This window comes from Lepisma saccharinum, chromosome 1 (genome assembly GCF_977018435.1).
Source record: "Lepisma saccharinum chromosome 1, izLepSacc3.1, whole genome shotgun sequence".
Lineage (NCBI taxonomy): Eukaryota > Metazoa > Arthropoda > Insecta > Zygentoma > Lepismatidae > Lepisma > Lepisma saccharinum.
Window position 1 is genome coordinate 201,427,446 of NC_139229.1, and position 19,503 is coordinate 201,446,948.

General features: G+C 40.9%; 1 protein-coding gene across 1 annotated transcript in view; it reads left to right on the forward strand.

Moving 5' to 3' along the window:
• Positions 1-19,287, forward strand: part of LOC145988348 (uncharacterized) — a 61,274-nt gene extending 41,987 nt beyond the window's left edge. Inside the window, exons 6-7 of the mRNA XM_083123225.1 lie at positions 11,062-11,144; positions 19,160-19,287. Of these exons, the coding sequence (XP_082979351.1) occupies positions 11,062-11,144; positions 19,160-19,287 (211 nt within the window). The remainder of the gene's footprint in view (positions 1-11,061; positions 11,145-19,159) is intronic.
• The last annotated feature ends 216 nt before the right edge of the window (positions 19,288-19,503 follow it).

Genomic DNA, 19,503 nt, shown 5'->3' on the forward strand with positions numbered 1-19,503 from the left:
TGAATCTTTCCACGATGCTGGCTTTGATGTGACTGAAGGTCGAATAATGTCGAATCTTGTGTTTTTGAATAAACTTTTGGAATACGGCGTTGTAAAATTCTTTACCGTTGTCCGTTTGCAGAAACCGTGGTTGTCTGCCGCCGCTTTCGCGAAAAATTAATTTGAATGCTTCCGTGACGCATGTTCCCGTTTTCGCCTTCAAAGGTAGAGCCCATGCGAATTTCGAAAATGTGTCTATGACGGTGAGGAGGTACTTGTTGCCCTTGTTCAATTTATGTACGTTTTTCAAATTGCCGCTACTTATCTCCACGAGGTCGCTTTGCCAGAGGTCGTCGATGCCCTTGGTTACCACAGCCAAACGTTCGTAGTTGCGGCGTGCAGGTTTATGCAATTCTTCGACGATGGCTTGCCTAGACATTTTTTCTTAGAGATTACGTTTCAAGAGAAGCACAAGCGTGATGGGATTCAAAGAGGGTGGCACTTCGCTCGTGTTTTGAATGATCAGCTTATCGCCGGCACTCACGTCGAAAACGGTGAGATCTTCGTCTTCGTGTATTTCATATATGTTGCGCGTTTCGTTCCAACGTGCCAGAGGAATGTTTCCTGCTTTCTGGACACCACGATTCGATATCAAAGTCATGGTGGGAACGCTAGCTTTTCTACCGTGAGACCAGTACGAAAATTCGTTTATCTGAATTGTGCCATCGAGGAGAAACTTGTAGTACGGATGATAAGGATGCAACATGTACAGTTTGTTACCTTCGACGAACGTGGAGATTCTCTGTTGATTGGGTACGCTGTTGATTTCGATGGCTTGCAGAGAATGCAGTTTAGCGAATTTAGTGTCGACGCCGAGCAGATTACTGTGAACTTGTCCGAGTTTATTTTCGATGGGCAGCAAATGCTCGACTATGGTATCCGTTACGGCAGAAAACGACGGTTTGATTTTCACTTCCACGTTCAACTGCTTGTAGTTTTCGTTGAGTTCTTGCAACTTGGCACCGAAAGAAGCCAGCGTCGATTCCTGTGTGGATTCCAGCACTCCAACTTGATCTCTGATGTTGACAACGATGTTCTGAAGGTTCTCGACTTGATTCAATTTCGAGCTCTTCTCGGTAAGATCGTTCACGATGCTTCGCATCTCTGTAAACTGCGTGTGAAGGTCGGCGACGCTCTGCGAAGTGGGCAGCGTCGACACCAGCGAACTAATTTCGTCTCGAATCTGTTCCACGTTCGCCGTTTCCGTTTCTAGTCGTTTCAGCATTCGAGATATGTTTCTTTTCAAAGCGTGCAATTCTTTGGAGGTGGGGAGATTGGCCACTTTACTCTCGAGATCGCTCAATGAACTTTTGATGTCGTTCGAATCGGATAGTGCCGTCACCGCCGTTTTCAATTTTTCCAAATCTTCGCTCGAAGGCACGCTCGTCCGTAACGATTCCAAGTCACCCTGTATGTTGTCGAGTACGTGATGAAAATGAGCGAGATTCGTTTCGACGTTCAAATTTTCTAAATATTCGATCTTCTGCTGAACCGTGCTCAACGTGTCTTGAATGCTCGTCAACGCTCTCGCTTCAGCGTGAATATTTTTAATTTCTTCGTTGATCAATTCCAAGGACGCCTGAAGCGTAGCGATGGTGGTTTGAATGTGTTCGAAATCTCGATAGGCCTCCAATTGAATTTTTATGTTCGCGACGCTTTTACCGATGACCTGCAGTTCGTCCGACGATGGTAGGTTTGTCATTGTATCTTCCAAAGTCTGCAACTTGGATTTAATTTCTTCCAACGTGCTGGTGAATTCTTCTTGTAATTTGGAAACAACGACATGCAAGCGTTCTGCGTCTATATCGTTCACCACGGTTTGAAGTTCTGAGAAATTCTTTTCTATTGCGGAAGTTCGTTCTTCGATTTCGAGTTTCAATTTTTCCAAATCTTCATTTTTCGATTGAAATTGCTGTAATTTGGCCAAATCATTTTGAAGCGAATCAACACTCAACTGTATATTTTGAACGCTGTCGTAAGAAGGTACGTCGACATAATTTTTTATCAGCGTCTTCAGTTCGGAATCGATTTTCAGAATGGGGTCGAGACATTGCGTTTGGAGCGTAGCGATTTCCGACTCTAAACTTTTGTTTAAGGTTTCCTGCAAAGCGATCAAATCGGTCCTCAACTTCTTAACTCGAATGTCCAACATGAGAATCTCTTCTGCATGGTCTACACGCTTGGTGTTGCCGAAAATGTCGTTAGGCATTTTTGGTTAACGGTTATTTATAATAGGATAGACGATTCGTAATTCTACGAAGAGAGGAATAAGTTTGTCGTAATCTCCGAGGAGTTCCATGTAAAGATAATCTCCTGCAGACACATCGTACGTAATGTTAGAAAGCATCTTGTCGTGCTTGATTCGAAAAATGTTCTTGCCGGTAGAAATTTTGATTTCGCCTGCGTTTTCCGGATTCACGGTGATTTGAAGTTTCCCGTCGATCGGAATTTCGTAGAAATGTAAATTGTTATTAAAAACATAAAACATCTTGCCCACATCGTCATTCAGTTTCGTCCAAATGCTGTTGAGGTGAATGATCAACAGACCGTTGAGTTTAGGTAACACGGAAGGTAAGACTTCATGATCTGGTATGGTTTCCATAATGATCTGTTTTTTGAAACCGAACAAATTCATAGGCATGCTGGTTATTTATTCTCACAACGTTGCAACGTTTAGAAAGTCGTTGATTTTGTTTCTGTATTTTCCGTCGTTGGGTTTCCACGTTACGTCGATCGTCGCGAATCCGAAATCGTCACTGTTCCAGCAAGAAGAGCAGCGTTCCGAAAATTGATTGATCAACAGACCGTTGAGTTTAGATAACATGGAAGGTAGAAATTCATGATCTGCCGTGCGGTGTACAGTCTCCATTGTTTGCTTTCGGAAACCAAAGAGATTCATTGTTCTTGCTAGTTATTTATTGTGTATGTGATAATTTGAGACAGTCAAAGTTTTTTTTTATTTTAGTTATAGTTATTTAAGTTTATTTTTTTCTTTCATTTGCATTGCCTACAATTTTTACTAATTTCTAAACGATAGTGTCCCCAAGGCAACGTGTGGATTCCACAAGACAAAATACATCTTTTATCGTCATGCGGATCTAATGCTACTTTCCTAACTTTGTTTGTTGTAATCACGTGGTCTACACTTTGGATTCTTTGTTCTATGCTTAGTATCGTCGATTGTGAGTAAAGGCAATTGATGTAATCGTGGAAGGTGAGTTTGTTCTCCACCGTATTTTTGCCCACACCTTTTGCTTTCTTCGTGACGCTACTCTCTGTTCTCATGGCATACATCTTCGAACGCAAACCCGCGAACTCGACAATAATATCACCGTTACATTCATCTTTCAGTTTACCTAGGACTTTTTTGTTACGGGATGGAATTCCAAATCTGTTGGGTTGAGGATACGCAGAAGTATCGAAATACTCAAGCATGGAAGGATTTTTTATGTCTTCGTATAGGTTAGGTGTTTGTATGCTGTAAATGAAGCTGTCGGTGTCCGTGTACAAAAGTGATATTTTATCATTGTAGAAGGGTTTCATCACGTCATAATGAAATTCGAACATGTAAAGTTTCGACAAGTCGAGAACCGTTGCGCCAACGTAAATTGGTTTTCTGAATTTCATCAATTTTATATCTAGATTGAAAAGTGCTAAATTCTCGTTGTAAATTTTTCTCGACTTGAATCTAGGATCGGCTATCCACTTCCGACATTTATTCTTATCGGAAATTAATTTCACGTCTACGTGCTTTCTAACATTCTCCATGGTCTTTCCGTACACCGCATTGTTCATTAATTTAAAGAAGTCCTTGTCTAAATCGGAAGTGGCGGCTGTTCTATGTTGTGTGTTAGTTTCTATGTAAGGTCTTAACCACGTGGAATGTTTAAACTTTATTATTCTTCTAACATTTACTATCTGAACACCCTTCCCAATCAAAAACCGGAGATTCTTGTAGTGGACGACGTATCTCTGTTTAGGGTCCAATGTTAACAAAAGCTTGTCTTGAACCGAGTCGGGTGGACATTTGATTTCGGGAGTCGGAGGCAAATCCGAAAACGTGTCGTGCAGGTGGTCGGAGAATTGGAGATCTACCTCTGCCAGGAAACCACACTCGCTATCGTCGAAATGAATAATATCTATCGAAGTGGGATCTAACCATTCGAATCCCCCGTAAGGAAGTTTCTGAACCATGGCATGTCCGTAGAGATTATTAACGTCGGCGTAGAAGATGTAATTCGATGCTCGATTTGAATCGTAATCTTCTTTCATGTGTACGTTATTAGCTTTTGCATGTCTCTGTACGCATTGCACCATTCCACCTCGTATCCCTCTTTCGATAAATAGCAACATGTCAACGTCCGACATCAGTTCCAGCTTGACCTTTGTCTGGAATAACATTGCCGACCACGCTAATCCCGGTAGACTGTAGAAATACGCTGGATCTAATTTGTAAATATTCGTTGCCGTTTTCCTGAACGCTTGAAAAACATCGGCGAGTATCGTCACGTCTAATTTTAAGTATGCGTCGTGGTAGTCTCCGAGTGTCCTACATTCTAATTTCTCCCACATGAGTTGCGCGTGTTGGTATTCTTCGTCCGTGATTCCTTTCTCTCTGAGTCTGCTGTAAAATTCTCTTGGAAGTGGAAGAGCGTCGTCGTTAAATTTAGAACCATCACTAACATATTCGTAAGGATAAACCCCTTTACGTCTAACGAGTTCTATGTCTACGTTGGGAAAACTAGCTCTAGTTATTTTAAATTGATCGTCGGTGAGTTTGTTCGCTAAAGCATCCAGACTTGCAGAGAGAAATCTATACGAATCCAGGAAGCGCATCTCGATTGTATTTTTCGTTCCCGGAATCGACACTTGCTTGCTGAGACTAATGTAGCGTTCTTCATTCTCGGCCAAGACACCTATACGTTTCGGATCGTAGCCAAGATGTCTCACCAGGTGGTGAAAATCATATCCGCTTCCGTTGTGAAAGAATATGGGGATGAATTTAGGTTTCTGGATTTTAAGATTGCACGTGTTGCAAATTCCACCTATGTAGTTTCCGCTGAAATGATCGTGGTGGAATATTTTTTTGTTCTCATCAGTGAAACTTTGATCACATACCGGACACACCTCAGTGGAATTGTAATTTTGAAGTTCATTTTCAGTTAAAGGTGCCATCGGTTTTGATGTAAGCAGTACGCTACCAATTACCTCAACCTCCTCCACCATTTTTTCCAGGAAGTGTTCGATTACATTTGGCCCGCGGTATATATATGCTTCATTTATTTTATCACGTCGCACAACAACATAGCCGAAACTATTAGGTTGATGAAGCTGGTACGGCGTTGTGGAGGAAATTTCAGGATCCGGTTCGCAGTAGGAGAGTGGTTTCAGGAAAGACTCGAAATCTGCGACGATGATTGCGGGATGTTCCAACAATGCCTTGTGCATTTTGAATTCTTCGACTTCGTTCGTTTCGGGCATCAACATTCTAGCCGGTCTGTTGTTGCCGCAATAAATTTTATGTTCGACAAGTTTATCGATAGCAATTTGACGTCCGGTGTAATTTTGATAATCGAGTTGTTTTCGATCGTCGAACATGGTTAGACATCTCGGACAAACTTCGATGCAATGTTCATGCTTGGTTGTTTGGCTTCCTAGTAATCGAGACATTGAACGAATTAGCGTGTAATGATAGACATCCTCGTTGGAAATGAGAAGGAGATTTATTACACAGGCATCGTCATCGTCGATATCGCTTATCCTGACGGGATGCACGAGATATTTATCTGACGTGAAGGAATATACATTAATAGCGATGCGTTTTCCTGCACGATTTTCGAACTTTGTTATATCCGACAATGTCACCGGGTATTCAATGTCAGACATTACACTTTGAAAGTCGGTCTCGTATTGTTTGTAATTAGAAACCTGTTCTGGATGATTTGACCAATGAACAGGATGCAGTGCAGCCAATATACACCAAAGGAAACACTTTTGATCGCTGTTCTGTATATTTAACACAGCCCTCTTGTGTTGAATGTTCGGTGGAAGAGGAACGTAGCTGGAAGCGCGAAGAGGCGAGAATTGGTTCACGTAAACAGTTAACGTGTGAGGACTTCCACATAGAGACCATCCCGACCCTTTAGCCTCGAAATCGTCATGTTTCTTAACCAGCTCGTTGGAAACTTTATAATAAAAGTTGTCCAAATTTTCGACGTCCGCCAAATAAAGAGTCTGGTTTTTTGTACGATGATAAAAAATACTCGTTGTGCCATCAACTTTCTCGTATTCAGAAAACAGAACAACGTATATTTTTATAGAGTTGTTTTCAAGTTTATCTTTTAAAATATTTAGTACAGATGTTTTCGTTTCATCCAAGAAATTAAGGATGTCACGACCTGGTTCTGACTTAATTGAAAAATCCTGGAGTTGGTCGTTAAATGCAGATCTAATTGGTTTGCGTTCATTAGATAATTTAATTTGCTTGGAAGTGGAAGCTTCCGTTTCTGAATTATCGATTTTCCTTTTCGATGTTCCTTGTTCGGTCGATGGTTTGCAAATTTTGAGATGTTTACTTAAATTTGCAATGCTGATCATTTTTCCGCATCGAGCACAGGGCTTAGAAGGTAACGAACGATTAATTCTCGAACCTGTTTCGCTACATCTTGCCCTGTGTACCGATAAATTGTTCCTTGAGATTAGCTTCCCACAAGTAACACATTCAGTTTTATCATTTTTACGATTGAAACTGGTGGTGGATGCCATTGCTTTCTCCAAAATCACAGAAATCAAAAAGTCTAGTATATAGCGATACAATTTTCAGGTATGTTATTTTATATAGAATTTCTTGGAGTGATTACAAAACTCAAAAATTCAATCTACTGTAAATAGAATTTCAGGTATGTTATTTATATAGAATTTCTTGTGTGCGAATACAAAAACTCAAGAATTCAATCTACTGTAAATACAATTTTCAGGTATGTTATTTTATATAGAATTTCTTGGGGTAATTACAAAACTCAAAAAAATGAATCTACTGTGAATATAATTTTCAGGTATGTTATTTTATATAGAATTTTCTTGGGGCGAATACAAAACTCAAAAATCCGAGACAGTTCAGTTTTAACGTGTTCATATTTGAAAAAAAATGCAAAATACCCCGACAACGTTTCAGCTACTAGGACCTCATTACCATGAGCCTAATCCTAGTAAGCCACATACACACCTGTTCTTCGTATCGCATATGCTAGTAAGTCAGATGACATATTGGGAGAATCACATTTCCCCCAATGATCCCACCACAACAAACGTCGCACATGCTAGAAGAAACAGGATCAGGATATTTTATGCTAAATTTACGGCTGCCTGTATGCAGTTATAGGCAAATCATTAAAAGAGCGCTCTAATATACAATGATTTCTCCTACCATGTACCCTAACATACAATTTAACATAACAAGTAAAATTTCGATTCGTCTATATATACCCAACAAAACTCAGAAACTGTCATACGCGAGAGCTATATTTTGCAACAACTATAATTACCCAACACTAGCAACAAGAACAAAAAAAATATATCAATTACTTGTATAATATTAATTAGTAACTTTAGATAATATTAATTATTAGTTTTCAGTTGTAATTAATTTTAAAAAACAATTAATAAGATGTTAGGTGATGATAACCAAGTGCAAAAAGCATTGCACACACAAACAAAGCACCACTTAGTTCATCGAGTCTCGGTGTCGTCTCTCCTCTCATACCAGGTCGTCATGGAACTATTTTTTTTTCATCAATCGAACATTTTCCAAGTCCACAGCGTTAAAAAAAATCTTAAATTGCAAATATCTCGAAAATGGTAAAAATTATCGAAAAAATATATCGAAAAACACCCCCATCCCGGTAGCGAAGCTACCCCCCCCCTGTTAATTTTGGATATGTAGAATACGTATACCAAGTTTTGGTGGTCCTGGGGTCAAGGGGTAAGAAGTTAGCCCACCCCCTCCCAAAACTTTGATCTCTCGTAACTTTTGAACGCCTAACCTAACCTAACTTAGCCTAACCTAACCTAACCTAACCTAACCTAGCCTAGCCTAACCTAACCTAACCTAACCTAACCTAACCTAACCTAACCTAGCCTAACCTAACCTAACCTAACCTAGCCTAACCTAACCTAGCCTAACCTAACCTAACCTAACCTAACCTAGCCTAACCTAACCTAACCTAACCTTGGGTTTAGTGTGTCGGTCGAGTCTCGGTGTCCTCTGTCCTCCCATACCAAAATTGGCATAGATCGTCATGGAACCAATTTTTCATCAATCGAAAATTTTCCAAGTCCAGCGTTAAAAATCTTAAATTGCAAATATCTCAAATTTTTGACAAACAGGGTCATAGAACCCTCCAATTCATGACTTGGGAAAAATATGTTTGCTGATTCATCATGTACACCTATACGTGAGAAAAAGTATGAATAGAATCTATGTTCGGAAATCCAAAATGGCGACCGGAAGTGGGGTTATCTTGAAAACGGTAAGACTTAGGAAAAATCTATTTTCGGATTCATTATGTACACCTATACGTGAGTAAAATATGAATAGAACCTATGCTCGGAAATCCAAAATGGCGACCGGAAGTGGGGTTATCTTGAAAACGGTAAGACTTAGGAAAAATCTGTTTTCGGATTCATCACGTACGCCTATATGTGAGAAAAAATATGAATAGAACCTATGTTCGGAAATCCAAAATGGCAACCGGAAGTGGGGTTATCTTGGAAACGGTAAAACTTGCGAAAAATCTGTTTGGGGATTTATCATGTACACTTATACGTGAGAAAAAATATGAATAGAACCTATGTTCGGAAATCCAAAATAGCGACCGGAAGTGGGGTTATCTTGGAAACGGTAAGACTTAGCAAAAATCTGTTTTCGGATTTATTACGTACGCCTATATATAAGTAAAATATAAATAGAACCTATGCTCGGAAATCCAAAATAGCGACCGGAAGTGGGGTTATCTTGGAAACAGTAAGACTTAGGAAAAATCTGTTTGCGGATTCGACGACTGCAAGATCAAGAACGTTTATCTGAAGAACGGTAGGAACGAAGTGTTCCCGCGCGAGAATTACAACCTCGACGTGACCAAAGACGATTACCTCAAACTTTACGAAGCTTACACGGCTTACAAACGCGTGACCGAGGGAAGCGTGGACATGTACTACACGCCCAGCGAATTCAAAGCACGGAGACCCATGACCGTCATCAACACATCTAAGAGAAGGCAGGTGGTGGTCAACGATCGCACCAACATCAAGGTCGTCTGCGAGTTCCACGACGCGCTGCCTGCCGATACTCTATGCAGCGTCATCCTGATTGCAGAGAAGTCCTTCGTCCACGACGTGAAGAACGAGAGGGTGACGGAACAGTTTTAAAATTCATAAAAAATTGCCACATACTAAAAATCAACATCCAACACATTTTAGGTTATATAAAATTTGTGAAAACCTTATAATACTGAAATATTAAAACAAACAGAGTCCCTTGTAGGTTAGTTCGGTGCGTAAATAAAAAAATGATAGGTTAAGTTATATCACTTAGGATCGTAAAAAAAATTAAAAAATCGTAAAAAAAAATAGGTTAAGTTGTATCACGTAAGATCGTGATATACCTACCAAGTATAAATGGAAAAAATGAGTGCAGTGAAAATTTGTACTAAAACATCGCTAAACGCTAAAACATCGACAAAAAATTGTCAAAATATGTCAAAAACTTATATTCAATTGATAAAAAAAAAATACCTACAAAATATGATCCTCAAATGATGACGTTCAAACAGTGCATAAATAAAAAAAATGATAGGTTAAGTTATATCACTTAGGATCGTAAAAAAAATTAAATAATCGTAAAAAAGAGGATAGGTTAAGTTGTATCACGTAAGATCATAATATACCTACCAAGTATGAGTGGAAAAAAAATGAGTATAGTGAAAATTTGTACTAAAACATCGCTAAACGCTAAAACATCGACAAAAAATTGTCAAAATATGTCAAAAACTTATATTCGATTGATAAAAAAAAGGCATACCTACTAAGTATTGCGTAGAACCGGCCAATATACACTACTTAGTAATTTTCTGACATTACTACTAAAATGTAACTTGTAAATGTATTTTCCGCAGTCCACTCGCTTGCTTTAGAAATCACTCTTCAAAGTAATTGAGTGATATGAGAGTGGTCAGTAGTCAAACCACACACACACTCAATTCAAACGATGGCTACTTCTGCACACACAGACACACAGTTGAAATAGTTGCTAATACGGAACATTACTAAACAAGATATTTGTGGGTTACTGTTTGGCACCACTAGGAGATAGTGCCCTAGAAAATGAAAAACAAAAAGTTGAACACAAATTTCCTCTAAAAATTTCATTCCCGAGTTCATTCCCAGCCAGATTAATTTATTAGCATTTTGTCTCAGCCTCGTCGGTGACGTAGTGGTAACGTCGTCGCCTTGTAATCAAGGGGTCCCAGGGTTGCTTCCCAGAGGAGGCGCTTCGGATCCAATTTTAAACTGTAGGCCCAGTCTGGATTAGCCTATATTTGCATAAAGCGGACATTAAAAGCTCATTTTGTCTCACTGGCTAGCTACACGTGTACAAAGTGAGTAGAGTAGGCAAGATAATATGTTCCTTTATTCTGAATTACTTGACAACAGGATAAAGTTGTTTCAAATGGCCAAAATTGCCAATGAACCATCTGTATACGGCCGGGTATATACAATGTTTGCTAAGCTCTGAATATTTAAGCAAGATATTCTACAGCCCCAGCGAAAGCAAAATAATTAGAATTTGTTCTTCTTGTTTACTTTTATGTGTAGTATTATTCAATTTCTAACGACCATTAACCGTAGTGTTATTTCTTCAACATCTTGTACGGATTCCAAACGACAGTTCGGTGGTATAAAGAATTCTCGACATTTTTTCTTGATGATAGCAGTTGCATATTCTCTTGTATTTTGCATTTTTAGGTGTCAACTTCTGGAACGTCTGTTCAAGCACAACAACCCATCTTCTACATCTGCTGGTTCCTTAGCCTCAAGTTATTTCACTCGTAAGTTAGCAACAGGAAATTGTTTAGTTTATCCGGTAAGTAGCTTCCACTTTCCAACTGGGAATTCCCATCCAAGACTCTACCACGGTTGTAGGCATAGGCGTGCGCAGACCCTCTGATTAGGGGGGGAAGCCTACACACACACACACACACACACACACACACACACACACAGCATCATACAGGCAACATAACGAATAAATAAATTGTCTCTGATATATGCCGCGCTTCTATTCCTCCAAATAATTGTGTTCATGCATTTAAAACAAAACTTTAGCATCAAGAGTCTGAAGTACTTAGGAGTTATAACTTCTCTTTGGTAATTTACAATGCATTACAGAAAAGAAGAAAAGTGCAAGCGAAGCGAGCAAGAAAATTGTTAGATCCAAATGTTTGGAAACTTAAATCAATATTTATTTAATATGGCACAAAAATATTCATGGGGTGCCACGGCATTCTCTTTTACAATTTTCTTCATTTAGATCGTTCGGCGCCCAGGCTAACTCCCGCTGCCCCATAGCTACAGCTCTGAACTTGACAAGACTGTATGAAAACGAGAAACTGCGAGTGAAGCGAGCAAGAAAATTTTACGAAATGTATTTTTATTTGAATAGAATTTGATATCGAGAGGGGTAATTTCCCTTTGTGCTCTTGGCCATCTGAAAGAAATAATGCAAGAAAGACGTAAAAACAAATACCATATTTAGTGTCCTTTTGTCCTGATACTCTTAGATTCTACTAGTCTTGCTTTCTGTTACCTCAATGTTTGTCCACTTGCCTCCCTAGAATTGATTTCCGTCCAAGGTTTGGGATGGGAAATGCTCATTGCTCCCCCCGTGGTTGCGTCACTGCACCTACTTCCCCCATAGTTGTTTTGAACTTTAATCGGCTTGAAAATACTTTATTTTCTTTAAGAGTATAAAATCGTTTAATGACAGCAATAAGATTCCTCTACACTAAATTTCTAGGTGAAAGTATAATAATATAGGGACATGGACGTCTGGAAGGGGAGCAAGGATGGCCACACGTCCCCCTTAGAAATCGTATGTCAAGCTAAAAGTATACATTTTACACGTATAAATTTGATTTCAGTCATAGTAATTTACATTAGTGCAAGAATTTCAAATTCAATTTTTTTCGTTTTTTAAGGGGCAACACTATTATCGGGGTAATATACCCCAGGGAAAAATACGTTGCTTGTCCCTCCGTTGAAAAATCTGCGGACGTCCATGATTAGGGTTGGCAACTGCCCCCCTCCTTGCCCCTCCATGCACATGCCTATACTTGTAGGTGATGAATCCGAAAAACAGTTACTTGAATAACCTGAAAAACTCAATATGCTGACGAAGGCAGAAATTTATTTTATTATAAAACATAAACTAAACGTAACGTTTCAACCTTCTAGCAAGGTCTTCTTCAGACTCTGCACCAAGTACAAATGTAATAAGGTACAAAAGAGGACCATATATATACACAAACATTACTCCCCTCCAGGCTATTAGAAAATTTATGTTTAGACTTTTAGGTGAAAGTTCAGTTGACAAGGGAAAGCCACATGCTAGAATGTTCCAGAACAACTTTCTAATAGTCTGGAGGGGAGTAATGTTTGTGTATATATATATATATATATCATCCTGTTTTGAACCTTGTTACATTTGTACTTGGTGCAGAGTCTGAAGAAGACCTTGCTGGAAGGTTGAAACGTTACGTTTAGTTTATGTTTTATAATAAAATAAATTTCTGCCTTGGTTATCATATTGAGTTTTTCATATCATGGAAACAAGGCTTAATGGTGTTATAATTTAATAACGTCGACAATAGTCAGAAGTTTGTTTTTGAATTTGTTAACTTTAGTATGTTGTCGTCCATATCGTAAAGATCTGTAGTATCTTTTAAATGTAACGTACAACGAACTATAAAATCCCAGATATTTAGCCATCACCTTTCCAATCAGGAAAGTGATAGAACCATCTAAGAAATGTCTTGTCAGACAATACCGGGCTTCCTTGATAGCCATCGTTGCAAACAGAGGTAAACGATCGTAATCAAGAAAGAGACTACAGGTCTGACTCAGCATTTGCTTTGCAAAATCAATCTGAATAAATGTCTGGGAAAAGAGAGGTCAGGGGCAGTTCTAAGTCAGTCCATCGAGGAGTGAGTTACGAGGATTACAGAGAGAGAGAGAGGCAGGAGGACGTTTTGGGCAAGATTGTGTCGAGGCGAGTCGTAAGCCAGACTCTTGTGCAGTCTGGAGCATAATTTCTCATCGCAGATCTTCAGTTGCAGCGCAGAGACAGGTATACCCTTTCCAATAGCCGTGTTGCTCTATTATTTTGGGGTTAAAAACTCTAGTGTTGTGTATTGCCATTCGCATGTCTTTAGTTAGTATCTCTCGCTCCTTACCATCAAACTTACCCTGAGTAGCGAGTTGCTCCATAATCAAGGATGAATGATCAGTGAGCTACATTACCCATGTGTTCGATCCCACATACCGCAGGGTATGTTACGATATATGTAGGGATTTGCAATGGTATGTTAATATAGTAGCATTTATTTCTAAAGTAAAGTTTTCCTTTTATCTTACACTACACGCTGCTATGTAGTTTAGATCTTCTAATAAAACCTCACAAATTCATCTATGCTTTGTTCGAACAGATTACTGAGGTTCCTGCAAGTTCAAATATTATAATTAGGCTCTAAACTTACTAAGTTGTTTGTCTGTCTTATTAGCTGTTGGATGTTCAGATGTTTTGTTCACTCAGCAAGCTATTGATATAGAGTCACCAATCACGTATGTTGATTTAATTCAGTGTTTCTCAACTTCCTGGGCCGAAAGAGATTATCGTGAAATTAGTCACTTTCCATTTTATATTAAGTAGTGGAAATATTCTGGGTAATTGGAATTTCTCGGTGTTCAAAATGTAACATGCCGATGAAAGATCAGCCCTTATCATATTGATTTCAAAATGTTTGAGGAAACAAGAAGATTTCATTATATCCAGCAGTTGACAACTAATTTTATATTTGTCAACAAGTCTAAACATAGGTACTCTTTATGATTATGGCATAATTTATTTATTAATATTTAATATCAAGGGCACCTATTTATTATTGTATAAAGTTAAATAAAGTTACAAAGGAATTTACTTCTAAAATTGTTGGAATCGGAGCATCGACTTTTTTTTTTTTGTAAATATGTTGTCGTGGCTTCACAGAAATTGAGAACCACTGCTCTACCTCAGATTTTGGGGAAAACGCTAACAACTCACTCGACAAGATAACTTTTCTCACCCATTTCTTTCCTAGTACATTGCCTGTTAACGGTTCAAACGTGCAAGGGGTCGAAACTAGGGATGGCCAGATCCGGATCCTGGCGGATCCGAAATCCGGATACGGTTGGTTCCGAATCCTTAAGATCTGGATCCAAAAATTTATCGGATCCGGATCCGTTTTGCCATCCCACATGAGCGCTTCTTTGGAAAGTAAGAATGTGTTTATATCATATTGTTACCTGCTAATATATATATACACACACACACACACACACACACACACACACACACACACACACACACACACACACACACACACACACACACACACACATATATATATATATATATATATATATATATATATATATATATATAGTGCGCGTGCGCGATTTGTAATTAATACACTTACAAGGGAGGTAATCTAAGTGTCCCCCTCCGACTTCCATGAAATTTGGCAGGTCTATAGATGGGCCCAAAGGAAGAAGTACATATTTTTGTGATTCAGCTAAAAAACGGTTTTAAGAAGCAACCCCCCCCCGCTCAAATGTCAAGATGAGGAGAAATTGAAGTGGGGATCTGACCCCGAAACCACGTAAATATGGCATAGGAAGAAACAGGGGATATAGGGTCCCTCTATTCCCTATACACATGCCAAATTTCATAGAAATCGGAGGGGGACACAGGGGTCAGATCTCCACATCAATTTGTCCTCATCTTGACATTTGAGGCGGGTTTTGACCCCTAAAACAGTTTTTTAGCCGAAGCAAAAAACACGTATGTCTTCCTTTGGGCCCCTCTATACACCTGCCAAGTTTCATGGAAATTGGAGGGGGACACAAAGGTCAGATCCCCACTTCAATTTGTTCTCATCTTAACATTTGAGGGGGTAGGGGTTGCCCCCTAGAACAGTTTTTTAGCCGAAACAAAAAAAAAACACGTATTTCTTCCTTTAGGCCCCTTTATACACCTGCCAAATTTCATGGAAACCGGAGGGGGACACTTAGATAACCTCCCTTGTTAGTCTTACACTTTGTAATTATATAACACTGCATATATTATAATGTTTTATTTTAATTTTCAAAACTGTAACTGTAGAACAATTGTATAATTTTTGTATAACATTTCTTGTTAAATGTGTTAAAGGTTTCATACTGGAATGGAATGTCTCACATTTATGTGTGTTTCCATTTTCAATACATTCGAATGAATATATATTCGTTTCAATGGAATTTACAAAATCACCTCTGACATTTTATGTTAAACAAGTAAGATTATTTTTGTGCACGAGTGTGTTAGCCGATGAGTAGCAAATTATTTTAGGAACAACACTTGAAAAAAAAATCTTGTAGACCCCCTTACGCCTGAAGAGACCCACGTCCAAGTTTGGGAAACTGTCGGCTGTGATGATCAGCTGGTCGTCCCTTAACTTGCCAGCGAGGGCGTCGAGGCTGGCCTGGAGGAACCTCATTGAGTCGAGGATGCGAAGCTCGATTTTGGATCGTGATCCAGGGATCGACACCCACTTGATGACGCTAATGTAGCGCTCCTCGTTCTGGGCGAGGACGTGGATTCGCATTTTGTTGTAGCCGAGATACGTGACCAGGTGTTGAAAGTCGTACCCCGAGCCTTTGTTAAAAAACACTGGAATGAACCGCGGGTCCCGGGCCAACTTGTTACAGTTATTGCACCAAGAGCCGACGTAGCAGCCGATGTAATGTTTATGGTGCCACACTTTCCTGTTGGTGGGTGTGAAGAGTGAGTTGCAAACTGGACAGGTGGTGGCTGTGTCATGCCTACGGTGTTAATCGTGCGATAGCGAGAGCATAGGCTCCGGGCCAACAACACCTTCCCTATCTCTCTGGCCTCCAGAACCATCCTCTCCAGGAAGTGCTCTAACACTTTGGGACCGCGATACACGTACGGCTCGGTTGAGACACGCTGGTCTCGCCACACCACAAAGTATGCAAAACTCGAGGCCCCATGCAGTTGGTGTGGGGTGGTGGAGGATAGTTCAGGATCGGGGTAGCAGGTGAGCAGGGGTTTCGCGAAGGCCTCGAAGTCTGCAATTATGACGGTAGGGTGTTCTACTATCGCATCCTGCCTGCGAAACCGCTCGACTGCACCAGGTTTGGGGAGGAGCGTTCTCGCTGGCTTCTTGGTACAACAGTCGAACATGTGGAGAGCAAGCTTCTCGGCAGCGATATGGAGCCCACCGTGGTGTTGCGAATAACGCCGATCCCGAGCATAGATCGGATTTCTACACCGACGACACACCTCGATGTGGTGACCATGTCTTGTTATCTGGCTCGAGACCAAGCGAGAGAGCGAACGAACGAGGGTGTAGTGGTGGCAGGAGTCGTCCTCGATCAACAGGGGGTCTATCTCCCGCGCACCGTCATCGTTCACATCGCTAACCCGGATAGGATACACCACGTGTTTATCCTCGGTCAAGCCGTAAATGTTTATTGATAGCCGTCTGCCTGGCGGATCTCGCACACGCGCCTCGAACTAACCGATGTCGTGGATACCAGCCATCGCGTCCACCAGCTCCGCTTCGTATCGCTCGTAGTGGCTTACTTGGTACGGATGGCCTCTACGGTCGTCCGGTTGCAGTGCAGCCAGCACCAACCATTAAAAGTACTTGGCGTCGCAATTCTGGATGTTCACCACGGCCTGTTTACCCGCAACGTCGGGTTGCAGAGGGACGTAGCTCGACGCAAACAGTGGCAAGAACTTGCTCACCTTCATCCGAAGTTCGTGTGGAGTAACAGTTGGGCTGAAAAGTTCGTAGGCTGACTCATAGATGGCGTTACTAGAATTAAATCCATGTGATTTTTACTTAGTACTAACCTTCAAAAGATACGTGTATAAATTTCACAGCTGCCGGATAATTAGTTCGTGAGATATAGCATTGTGAGTGAAGCAGATTTTGTTATTGTGAAAAAATGGATAAAAAAGAATTTCGTGTGTTAATAAAGCATTGCTTTTTTGGCGAAAAAAATACTGTTGAAGCCAAGGCTTGGCTTGATAAACATTATTCGGACTCTGCACCAGGAAAATCAACCGTTGAGAAGTGGTTTGCTAAATTTAAACGAGGCGAAATGAGCATCGAAGACGATGCACGCAGTGGACGCCCCAAAGAGGCTGTTACCGACGAAAACATAAAAAAAGTCCACAAAATAATTTTAAATGATCGTAAAGTGAAGTTGATCGAGATAGCTGAGACTTTAAAAATATCAAAGGAACGTGTTGGACATATTGTGCATGAATATTTGAACATGCGAAAGCTGTGTGCAAAATGGGTGCCGCGCGTGCTCACAATCGATCAAAAGCAACAACGTTTTGATGATTCGGAGCAATGTTTAGCGATATTCAACCGTAATAAACACGAATTTTTCCGTCGATATATTACAATGGATGAAACATGGCTCCATAACTACACTCCAGAGTCCAATCGACAGTCAGCCGAGTGGACTGCACGTGATGAACCGAATCCAAAGCGTGGAAAGACGCAACAGTCGGCTGGCAAGGTTATGGCATCAGTATTCTGGGATGCGCATGGTATTATATTCATCGATTACCTCAAAAAGGGCCAGACCATCAACAGCGATTATTACATAGCGTTGTTGGAGCGTTTAAAGGATGAAATCACGAAAAAACGGCCCCATTTGAAGAAGAAAAAAGTGCTGTTTCATCAAGACAATGCACCGTGTCACAAATCAATGAAAACGATGGCAAAATTATATGAATTAGACTACGAATTGCTTCCCCATCCACCATATTCTCCAGATCTGGCCCCCAGTGAATTTTTCCTGTTTGCAGACCTTAAAAGAATGCTCGCTGGAAAGAAATTTAGCACTGATGAAGAGGTAATCGCCGAAACTGAGGCCTATTTTGAGGCTAAAGAGAAATCGTACTATAAAAATGGCATCGAAAAATTGTATGACCGCTATAATCGTTGTATCGCCCTCGAAGGCAACTATATTGAATAAAAATATTTTTTACTATGTTAGCCTACGAACTTTTCAGCCCAACTAATACAGATCCTCCGGAGCCTCTGGCTTCGTGCTACGCTTGCTTTCGCGTCAGTTTGTCGACGAGCACGTCGTAGATGCTCTCGAGGTCCGCAACATCCGCCAGATGAAGCACCTTCATCTTGGTGAATAGCAAAAGGTGTAAGTTTCGCCGGATGGTCTCCCATAGTCGCAGGACAGCACAATGTAGAACTTGATGGAGTGCTGGGACAACTCCTTGTTCAGGATAGACACCATCATTGCCCGCGCATCCACCAAAAAGCTACGTACGTTGCACGGTTTGTGCGTCTTTAGGCTGAAGTCCTGCAACATATTGCAAGAAGCAGATCGCGTCGCTTTCACCGTCGGGTTAACTCGCTTGACGGTTGGTCGACAGTTGCTGCATCGATGTGCCAGAGGTCTTGCATGTTATTTAGTACATTTTCACGTTGCCAATGGTGATGTTTTTTGCCATCCACGACACGGTTCGGTCGCGGACGAACGCTTGCTTGGCACGCAGATACGACAGTGCCTCGCGTAATGAGCACTTGAAACGCCTGTCCCGCAGGTAGGGCAAAGTTTCGTAGACGGCATGGTTTGGGGTGTGTTATTTATATGTGCGATGTTTTTGCGGGTAGAGTGCACGAGGATACTATGTGTATAATGTTAGTACGGTTGTTTGTTTTGGGGGATATGTTATTTATATGTGTGATGTTTCTTTTTTTAGGTAGAGTGCCACACCGTGCTCAGGCGAAACGAGATGCGACTGCCCACCTCGGCGAACCCCCTCTTGCCCTTGAGCGCGTGGATCCTGTCGGCGATCGCGTTGAGCCACATCTAGAACCGGGGCGCTAGATGCTAGTCGGCGTCCAGCCACCGGTCCAGCAGACTCGTAGCCACTGCAAAGCAGGGAAACTCGTCGAGAAGCGCATCCACGTCCTAGTCGGGCGCAGAGGCTCTCATCTCGTCCAGCCCGAGCCGAGCTTCGGCAATGCACTTTGGTATGTCCAGGGAGTTGGCGCGCGCCAGCTTCCCTATCTGGAGGGACATGGCGCGCAGCCACCGCTCGAC